Below are 11266 nucleotides of genomic sequence, written 5' to 3'. Positions count from 1 at the left end.
ATGAACGTAGTTTTAGTAACAGGCTTCTGAGGATTAAAACGCTGAGCTGAATGGAAACGATACAGAGGGCCTAGTCATTAAAGCCTCGCCTTGGAAGGTCCATCTGCTCTGCTGTGCTCGTGTTTACCCTGTGAGCTCAGGAAGGTGTGGTCCAGGTACAGGTAGGTGGTGAGGAACTCTGGGAAATGGCTCTTCTGAACCACCTCCAGAAAGATGGACATGGCTGTTGTCAACCTCTCTTCATCTCTGTAAGGGTAGAAAGAGCAGGTATATGTATTGGCAGTCATTTCAGAAAATAAAGGTTCCAGATAGGGTTCTTTAAAGAGATGATTTACCAGATTTACTATATGGCCAAAAGTATTGGGACACCTGCTCATTCATTGTTTCTCTGAAATCAAGGGTATTAAAAGGAGTTTGTCCTGCTTTTGTTGGAGTAATTGTCTCTACTGTCCAGAGAAGGCGGCGTTCTGCTAGATTTTGGATGAGCATTGCTGTGAGGATTTGATTGCCTTCAGCCACAAGAGTGTTTGAGAGTTTAGGATGCTGGATGATCACCACACCACCTCATCATCCCCAACTTCTCAGCTCATCCTGAAAGTACTGGGTGAAGCACCACCATCCATAATTCCAGAGAACCCAGTTCCGTCAATGCTGGGGGGTTTATACCCCTCCAGTCAACACCTGGCATTAGGCAGCATGGTGCCAGTTCATGGGTTCATGTTGATCTGCTCCAGAGAGTCCTATTTTATTGGCAGTATTTCCCTACAGGGACTAGACAAGCTGTGTGTGCATTTGCACATCTTGTCAGCAATGGGTGCAACTGAAGTGACGAAAGGGTGTCCACAAACATTTGGACATGTGGTGTATTGCCAGATGCCTTGAGTACACTACACTACACATCAGCTTCAACAGGAGATAAGGTCCCACCTTGCCACTTGCAGGACAATGTCTTGGTGCCAGACACCACAGGACACCTTCAGAGGTCTTGTGGAGTCCATACTTTGATTGGATGAGGCAGACCTTTCTTTTGTCTGTAGCATCAGTCGATGGTAGTAGATACTCTACCGTTGTGTCCGACAACTTGTAGCTGCCCTCAGATCCACCATCAGACCTTCTGTCAGGCTCCTGACCAACCCACGGGTTACAGACCTCCCATCATCCTCCAGTTTCACCTGGTGCCGAATCCACTGCCACACCTAAACCAGAGTCAGGCAAGTCATTGAGGTTCTTTAACCACTGCTCAACAAAACTGTTTCACTAAATGGAAAATGAAGAAGGACAACACAGCTTTGAAAGACCCAAACCCACCTGAGATCTGGAGATCTCTGCAGTGGCCGAGTCCTCCACCTGGCCCTTGTAGAAGAAATGCCCTCTGCCTGTCAGATAAAGTAACCCAGTCATTTGTGTTATAGAGGTTAACTGGTCCACTCCCACGAGTCATCGTTCCCCTCTAGTATCACTGACCCACTGGGCGCCACAGTGGTGGCTCTAGAACATCCACTGAAGTTAGCGGTTTCAGAGATGTCGCAAAAGTATTGGGACACTTACACAATCTCTGTTCTAGTTCATCCCAAAGGTGTTTGATGGGGTTGAGGTCAGGGCTCTGTGCGGGCCAGTCAAGTTCTTCCACACCAAATTCACCCAACCCACGCCTTTATGGACCTTGCTTTGTGCACTGGAGCACAGTCAGTCATGCTGGAACAGAATAGGGCCTTCCTTGTCTAATATATCTTGGGTTAGCTGCTGAGGAAGTAAGATTTATAGGCCAGCCCTGGAAAAACAACTCTGTAGCATTATCCCTCCTCCACCAAACTTTACAATTGGTGCAGCACAGTGCAGCCAGGCAGGTACCGTTCTCCTGGCATTTTGGGTTCTCCAAATCCAGACTCGTACATCAGAGCCAGATAGGGAAGCGTGATTCGTCAATTCACATAACTCTTAACGTACATAACGTAAGGCTTGCATGATGCGGCCCAAACATGCCATGAAGCTCCCAGAGCACAGAGAAATATCTAAGCTTAAAGTGCCCTGCTGATATCTCAGCTTTTGCTGGTGGATGGTTTCAGATGGCCTAAGGTGGTCTTTGATTAATCGTTGAGCTGATCATACTGGTGGACTGGTGGCTACGCCATCAAACTCAAATAAAAACCTTAAGCATGGCGTTATTACATTTCTTGGTTTTTTTTTTACCTGAAAGCCAAGTGTTGATGAACAGCACCCCAACGGCAATGTTGTACTTCAGCCCGTACAGTGTTACTCCACCCTGGAGAAGGAGAGGTTGCATTGTAACGACATTGTGATTGATTACGCAGAAACTACAGATACTAGATCCATTAGATCCAGCCCATCCCATTTGGGTCCTGCAAGAACATGAACCTGCAGAGAATGAGTTGGGGGGTGGTGAGATGGGCTGGGCTAGGATGGGATGGGGTGGGATGGGGATGTTCTGGGATGGTATGGGATGGGGTGGATTGGAATGAGGTGGGTAGGGATGAGGTGTTCTGGGATGGGGTTTTCTGGGATGGGCTGGCATTGGGTGGGATAGGCTGAGATGGAATGGGATGGGGTGTTTTGGGATGGGGATGGGGTGTTTTGGGATGGGGATGGGATGGGGTGGATTAGAATGAGGTGGGTAGGGATGGGGTGTTCTGGGATGGGCTGGCATTGGGTGGGATGGTAAGGGATGGGGTGGATTGGAAATAGGTGGGCAGGGATGGGGTGTTCTGGGACGGGGTTTTCTGGGATGGGCTGGAATGGGATGGGATGGGATGGGGATGGGGTGGGATGGGATGGGGATGGGGTGGGGTGGGATGGGGTGGGGTGGATTGGAATGAGGTGGGTTGGGATGGGGTGTTCTGGGACGGGGTTTTCTGGGATGGGCTGGCATTGGGTGGGATAGGCTGGGATGGAATGAGGTGGGCAGGGATGGGGTGGGATAGGGATGGGGATGTTTTGGGATGGGGATGGGGTGGGGTGGGGTGCTCTGGGATGGAATGGGATGGGGTTTCCAGGATTAAATTTAGTCCCCAAATCCAAACCCTGTTCCAGCATAAACAACACATAACCATGCACTTCAATCCCATTTATATAATATGTGTCTATATCCTATAATAGAAGCATCTGATCTGGCTTGACTGACCGCTGGCATAGTGAGCAGGTCTTTAGGGGTCACAATGACGTCCTCTCGCAGCTGCTGGAGCTGATTCTCTCCCTGGGAATGAAGCCGGAACAGCTGAGTGGAAGACCAAGACAGAGAGAGTGAGGACATACGTGTGTTTTTAATGCAGGTGGATGAGAGAAACCCCAATGTTTGGCCTATCAGTCCAAACGTTTGTAGACACCTGTCTCACATGTTGCACTCACCTTTTGCATGGGCTCAATCAGGTCCAAGTCATACACCATGAAGCCGTCGACCCCAGCCTGGATTTCCAGCAGCTTCAGTCTGAAATACCAGAATATTGAAATGCGTCACATCCGATCATTAGGGCTGTGCTGCTCAACAGGGCCTTGCCCGTCTTATTGTGGCCACCACTAACTCTGGTACTAAGTGCATCATCTCTTGCCTGGTGACAGCGGTCACTACGGTCTTGTAAAGGTCGCTCTGCTTGTCTCTGGGCAGCAGCAGCGCAGCCATACCGCCGGTTGCCAGGGCGCCCCTGCGATGGCACGTCTGCACCAGCAGGTCCATGTAGCTGCGCAGGAAACGCTTCTCCATGTTCACGTACTTGCTGCGGTCAGGGAGCAGGAACTCAGCCCGGTGACCTGCAGGGGTCAGAAGTGTCATGTGTCTCACTTTATAACAAGACTACCCTTATAAAGGTCTTATAAATGGTGAAAATATGTACCTTAAGCACCTTAAGGACCTTCGTAAGCAGCTCTATTACACCGAGGCCTACATAAAAAGGCCAGCGGTGACCTGTTGCTTTCCAAACAGTGAGCCCACATTCCTCCATACTGTTCAAGCTTAGAGGTTGCTGGTTCCTGATCTTGCTGTGGGTTCTCCAGCAGTCAGTGTTCTACTGGTCAGCTTCAGCAGAGATCAACAGAAGCTTTAATTACCCACTAATGATCGTCTGATTAGCCTACATTAATATATAGACTGACTACTAGCTCTGAGCAATGGAAGGTCTAAGCTGGCCTTCACATTTTCAGCCTTGTTGATGTTCATGTTTGGAACTCATTAACAAACACTGATGTGTTTACATTTAATAATAAGACCTTTTTTGGTGTTTATAAGTGTTCACAACTCATTGAACACGGACACTGACATTCTGAGATGCCAAGGAACATCAAATTAAGAAGATCAGATGATGATTTAGGACTAAAATTCTGATCCTTGACCTCCTTAAGCTTTAGCACTGACTGATAGACGAGACAAATGGAGACCAGGAGCAGCAACATCTAAGCTTTAACAGTAGAGACGAAAAAGGGCTCACTGCTGGGCCCTTTTTAATTGCGCTGTAACTGCTTATTAATAATCCGTGAGGTCCGTTTATAAGCAAATATCAAACCATTGATAAGAAAAGTCGTATTTTAAAGTGCTTCCCAAAATATTTACTGTCAATAAATTCAGAAACTGACCAAGTTTGTTCACGAAGGAAGCCGAGTAATCCCAGATGCCGCAGTTCAAACCTGCAGAATGCTCTCGCAGCTCATACAGAATCTCCTCCATCTCAAACGAGGCCAGAACACACTCAATCAGCACCGTCGCCTTTATACTGCCCGCTGGCAGGCTGAGCTGTCACACACAGAAAACGTCATACAGGTACCGTGAAGACTGGAAGAGCATGAAATGCTGAATAAGAAACTTCAGCTGAAGCAGAAGTCTTTACCTTCTCCTCTGCCCAGAGAAAAACCTGATTCCAGAGTCTCGCCTCCAGGTGGCTTTCAACCTAAAAACGACAAGTAACCCATTATCTACAGTAGCTTCTGCTCCTGGAAACCAAACACCATCATGCTGAAGTGTGGCTGGGATTTTTGAGGCCGTAAGGACCACCAGAGTGGATCCACAGTACAATCAGAGACACGCTGATGTTGTAGAAACTCCTTCAGATCTTCAAGCTGGTCCTCCATGTGAAAGCTGGTTGACCAGCTTATCCCTTGACCAGCATTGGGTCTGTTTGAGTTTGATGGTTTAGCTGGTCCTGACCACGCTAGTCCAACTGCTGAACCAGCATTTACTCACTACTTACTAGTCAACCAGTATGTCCTGCTTGAAGACCAGCTTGGTCAAGTTGACCATGCTGATAGGTTAGCTAGTCCACCAAACTCAAATAAAGGCATACGCTACATGCTGCTCAAGGGCTAAACTGGTCAACCGCTTTAACCAGCTTGCTCTCCAGCATAGGGTGGGGTACGTTTTCACCTGGATGACCAGCGTTTTAACCATCTTGACCATTTTAGACCAGCTTGAGCCATCTGATACCAGCTAGCAGCAAAAGCAGGTCTTACCTGCACCCTAAATCAACCACATCAGCACATCTGCACCACCATAATGAAGACCTGGATGGGGTTTGAGGGGGTTGAGAGAAGCGTGTGATGATGTATTTATGGAAATGATTTTGGGAGTCTGTATCTAGACTTCTAGTTATAGATTGTTAGCGACATTAGCATTGTAGCTTGGGCGCTAAACTAAAGAAGCTACATTTGGCTGATTGGCTACGTCTGAGTTAGATGGTACTACTGCATATATAAAAATTCCTCAACACTGCTCAGGACAGAGCCGGGCCAGGGCATACTCGAATTACGCTGACCAACGCAACCAGGGGGCCCCCAAGAGCACCAAGATATCATGATAAAAAATACATATTTAAAAATTTACAATGAATTATAAAACGAAATAGTTTTACACAGGTAAAAACATTGATTTTATATTAATTTACTTTCATAGTTGGCTCAATTCCTGCTGTTGGCTGCTGCTGCCACTGTTGGCCAAATGCAGATACGCGCCACTTGGATGGTCGATAAAGGCTCGGGCGCTTCAGCGTATTGCACAATATCTCTCCCCCTATGGAATGATGAAGGTGGTGGTATGGGGGGCCCCAAATGAAAATCTGCTTTAGGGCCCCTAATAAAGGCTTGGGCCAGCCCAGACTCAGGAGACCATGCTGCTCTGACCTTGGACAAATAGAAGAAGGGACCGCTCTGGTTCTCCAGCAGCAGCCTTGCATTATGGAACATCAACAGGCCGAAATCGAAGAGCGGACCTGGGACCTCCTGACCATTTACCTGCATATGAACACACAAAAAATATGTAAACTCATTGGCCACTTTATCAGAAACATGCTGCACTATATGTCCAAATATTTGTGGACACGCCTTCTAATGAATGTATTCAGCTACTTTAAGTTGCACCCATTGCTGATACAGCTCATCTAGTCCTTGTAGAGAAGTACTGCCAATAGAATAGGACTCTCTGAGCAGATAAACATGAACCTATCGGCACCATGCTGCCAAATGCCAGGTGTGGGCTAGAGGGGTATAAAGCCCCCCAGCATTGAGCTGTGGAGCAGTGGAAGAACTGTGTTCTCTGGAATGATGGATTGTGGTGCTCCATCCAGTTCTTTTGGGATGAGTTGAGGAGTTGGGGATGAGTTTGGGTGGTGACCATCTAACATCCTGACATCACTAAGGCTCTTGTTGCTGAATGCAATCAAATCCTTACAGCAATGTTCCTCCAAAATCTAGTAGAAAGCCTTCTTCCCTGGACAGTAGAAGCAGTTACTCCAATAAAAGCAGGTTAAGCTCTTTTTAATAGCCTTGATTTTAAAAGAAACAATGAATGATGAACAGGTGTCCCAATACTTTTGTCCTTATAGTGTATTATTGACAGTGTGTAATTAGAAGGAAGGTGCAACCTAGAAAGTCTGCACACTCTGTTTGATGCTCTATCTTACACAAGTCAACACAGGCAACTTTACATGCCAATATCAAATACAGTACATATAGCATATCGTCGCTCTCATGCAAAAACCTTGCATCTCCATTTTCCCGTTTCTCACTTTTTGACCTAAGGTAAATCTGGCAGATGTTTTTTTTACATTGTATCAGAATTTCATCATTAACAGACCAATAGAAATGCTCCAAAATGACTGAATAAAATATTTTTACATTGACATCTATTGAATGTTCAGAAGGTTTTTTTCTTCTCCTGTAAAGCTGCTATTTTGGAGATACAAGCTCTTCGTGGGACTGTGAAGATGTGCATAATAAGCATCACTTTTATAAACGAGAATCAGCAGAGAGAGTACAGCCAGCATCAGTACCATTAAATTGTGCTCCACCATGTTCCATGCGCGTGGGCGGAGCATCAGCACCGGGGCCTGAGACAGAGGAGGTGCTTCTGGTGGAGGAGGAGGAAGAAAATGGTGCAGATATTAGCTTGAATTCTCACACAGGCAGAGAAACTGGGGCACAAGCTAGCAGTATAGCATCGTAGATACTATAACAGGTTACAGTACTATGGGAGGGGGGCAGGTTTTCAAAACAGGATCCACAGAAACTGGAGAACAAAAGTGACAAAAGAGACAAGCACACAGAAACCAAACAAGCTAAGCTAAGCTAAGCTAAACTAACCATGAAGCTATCTAAGTACCTATACACAGACCAACAAGCAACACCTGAGGCTAACAAGAGGGGCAGGCCTACAAAGAAGGCACAGGTGGGAACACTAACAACAAGGCGGGGCTAGGGGCGGAGACAAGAACCAAACATGAACAGAGCCGTGTGCTGATGTGAACAAGGCAAGACGAAACAGAGACACAGACCCGGAAGGGACAACATAAGGGGGTAAGACAAAGACACCTTCACTTTAGGAGAAGGACCACGCCCCAACTCCTCCTCTTCATTACTATGCGCGATACAGCTGCTCCTCTCCCCTCTCCTGAAGAAAATTCGGATCCCTCCACCCGCCCTTGCTCCTCCCGATGGTCCAATTTTATTCATCCTCTGCCTGGCAAGAGGGGTCTGGCTTCGGGTCCCATCAGCTCTAAGCCCCCCCCAGAACTCCAGCCCAAATTCCTTAAGTTCTCCTCCTTGCCTCAGTCAATCGTGGTCCGCACTTTTCAAACGTCTACTTCATTATCTCCAAAATAGAGAATAAAAAAACGTACATTTCAAACTTAGTATGAAAAGTTGAGGCTGTTTTAAGCTGTGCACCGAAATCAAGCTGAAGATTCTGTACCGGGGCGCTGTTACACTCAACTAGCTCCATGTGAGTCATTAAAAGAGAAAGAAGAAGTCACGACGATCGTCAACAACAGCAGCGTCTCACAAACACGGCCTCGCTCTCCATTAGATACAAACACAGTGAGAGCTGATCTGTATAGGATGACTTCACCCTGTCCTGCTTGTATTCCCCCTATTTTTAAAGATGGCATGAGTCGGGCTTTTGAGAGATTGAAGCAAATGAAACAATTGAAACAACGATTCGGAAAAAGATTCGGTCTGATGATTCGTTGGAATCATCGCACTACAGTGACACCTGGTGGCCAATTAAGCATCAAAACAACAGCATCAGCAACTGGGATGAATGTGGTTTCATGACATGAACAGTCACATGACTTCATCATTATGATTTGGAGCTCGAAGCAATGTGCCGAAACACAGAGTTGCAAATGAATCGATTCATCGATTCAATTCGAGGCTGCCATCACTACTGTAATCGAATTATTTACTTTTTCACTGAACGGACGTCCGTCATTACAGCCACACCATCAGTTTCCGACAGCGGATTGACAGATATTGTCCCTTGGTGTCTGGCACCAAGATTTTAGCAGCAGATATTTAATAACTAAGGATCAAATCAGCCATAACATTAAAACCACCTGGCTAATATTGCATAGGCCCCTCTCGTGCCACCAAAATAGCTCTGAACCGTTGAGGCATGGACTCCACAACACCTCTGAAGGTGTCCTGTGGTATCTGCCACCGAGACGTTAGCAGCAGATCCTTTATTGTGAGGTGGGGCCTCCATTAGCATCGGTGAGCCTTGGGCGCCTGTTCGCAGGTTTACCACCCCTGCTCCTAATGGTCCAGTTAAAGATTATACATCATACACAGGGATGCCAGTACTCACCATTAAACTGGTTGTGTACAGCCTGATACACATTATAGATGCCTTTAATCTGATTGTAGTATGTTGGGCAGTTTCCATCATCGAAATCCACCTACAAAAAAAAAAAAAAAAAAAAAAAAAAAAAAAAAAAAAAATATATATATATATATATATATATATATATATATATATATGTAATATAATATTATAATAAATGTTTTTCCTATCAAATAAACCTGTGTCATCGAAGATCTGCACTACCATCTGCCTGTAATTTGCATCTACCTGTGTGATCAATATCTCATATAGCTTCTTTATAGCTTCACTACCATTCAAGAACTAGATCTAGATCCCTATCCCTTTATATATTAATAAATATTGATATTATTTTCAATAATAACTGACAAATCAGCCATAATATTAAAACCACCTGCCTAATATTGTGAAGCCCCCCCTTGAGCCACCAAAACAGCTCTAAACCATTGAGACATGGACATTAGCAGCAGATCCTTCCAACTCCTGGACATTGTGAGGTGGGGCCTCTATGGATCACATCAGTGAGCCTTGGGTGCCCGTGACCCTGCCTCCAGGGTCATTGCAACCGGGAACATCCCACAAGACCTGCCTGACCAAGTCGTCTCGCTTGGCTCTAGCCACCCCTTGACAGATGCCACCTGACCCAGATAATCAATGCTATTCACTTCACCTGGTTTTAATGTTATGGCTGGTTGGTGTGCAGTCTAGTCTGTCCACAAACATGTCTAGGTATTGGTCCAGACGTACTTGTATTCCTTGAGCTTTAGACCTGAGGCCCTGAATGAGACGCTGCGTGTCACAGGGTGCAAGGTCACCGATGTCCACATGTCTGCACCGCAGTCGAGGAGGGACAGGGCTGACTCTCCAGGAGGGGTCGTTGCGGATGTGAGCCGTGTCCGCACTGAAGTCCGGCAGCTCTCCGGTCAAATCCAGCTGAACCTTTCGGAGAATTCTAAGCTTCAAGGCCTGATGAACAAAACAGAGAGCCGTGACCTGCGGTGCTACACTGCCACTGTTACTGCTGCTGTTAGGTCCCCTGTTCACTCACCTTGTCCACCTCTGGTTGGAAGGTGGAGCACAAATCAGACAGAAAGTGCAGAGCTTCAGTAGTGAAGAGGGTCTGGAACTCCAGCTGCAGCCCCGCAGGAGGAGGCTCCACATCTACACCTCTGGGTGTCTGTGTGTGCCAATAAAAGACATTGCTCCTCAGTGTTAGCATGCTGCTGTCATTGCACGGCCTCAGCGCCCCTTGCTGGTGCACAAATACTGGAGCAGTCTACAATTTATAAGCTGAAAATGAAAGACTGCGACCTTAACAACAAACAAAAGATTGAAGAATAGCATTGAACTGAAAGGTAGTTTGTGTTTAACTAAGCAAAAGAGGGGAAAACTTGCCAGCATTCTGCTCGTACGCTCAGTTCCTCTGGAGCTGGACTTTGGTAAGGGTCATTGCACCTCTAGCTGCCAGTTACTGTCATGAAAAACACGATCAATGTTCAGGTGTTTTTCCATATTTGGTGGCAAGTAGAAAATGTGTTTAGGCACATGTGCATTGTCTTTGGGGTACATGCATGCTGTTTTGATGGACATGCATAGTCTTTTAGTGACCTGTGGGGTCTTTTGGTGTACATGCATGGTGTTTTAGTGTACATGCAGAGTGTCTTGGTGTATATGCATGGTGTGTGTTGTACATTCATAGTGTTTTGGGCTACATGCATGGAGTTTTAGTGTCCTGCATGGTGTTTTGGTGTACATGCATGGAGTTTTATTGTACATGCAGAGTGTCTTGGTGTACACACATGGTGTGTGTTGTACATGCACAGTGTTTAGGGGTACATGCATGGTGTTTTGGGTGCATTCATGTTATTTGTTGTACATGCATATTGTTTTGGGGTGCAGGCATTGTGTTTTAGCACACAGTGTAAGTGTTCGCGGTACATGCATGCAGTTTAATGTACATGCATGGTGTTTTAGTGTACATGTAGAGTGGATGGGGTACATGCATGCAGTTTAATGTACATGCACAGTGTCTTGGTGTACATGCATGGTGTGTGTTGTACATACATAATTGTTTTGGGAAACATGCATGGGGTTTTGGGGTGCATTTATAGTGTTTGGAGTACATGCACATTGTTTAGGGGTACATGCATGGTGTTTTGGGTGCAATTATATTAT

General features: G+C 46.1%; 1 protein-coding gene across 1 annotated transcript; it reads right to left on the bottom strand.

Annotated features, from left to right (window-relative positions):
* Positions 1-36: 36 nt before the first annotated feature.
* ugl (ureidoglycolate lyase) lies at positions 37-10534 on the bottom strand (the record flags this gene model as incomplete). The annotated part of the gene is made up of 15 exons (XM_072663188.1): positions 37-246; positions 1066-1196; positions 1309-1376; positions 2191-2263; positions 3140-3232; positions 3364-3442; positions 3564-3762; positions 4582-4738; positions 4833-4892; positions 6118-6228; positions 7266-7342; positions 9077-9167; positions 9839-10057; positions 10140-10268; positions 10487-10534. Coding segments are annotated over 15 exons (1704 nt in total), but the record flags the coding sequence as incomplete, so codon positions are not given.
* Between the last annotated feature and the right edge of the window lie 732 nt (positions 10535-11266).

This window comes from Salminus brasiliensis, chromosome 19, assembly GCF_030463535.1.
Source record: "Salminus brasiliensis chromosome 19, fSalBra1.hap2, whole genome shotgun sequence".
NCBI lineage: Eukaryota > Metazoa > Chordata > Actinopteri > Characiformes > Bryconidae > Salminus > Salminus brasiliensis.
The sequence above is the reverse complement of the archived record's forward strand: the minus strand, read 5'-3'. Positions and strand labels throughout refer to the sequence as shown.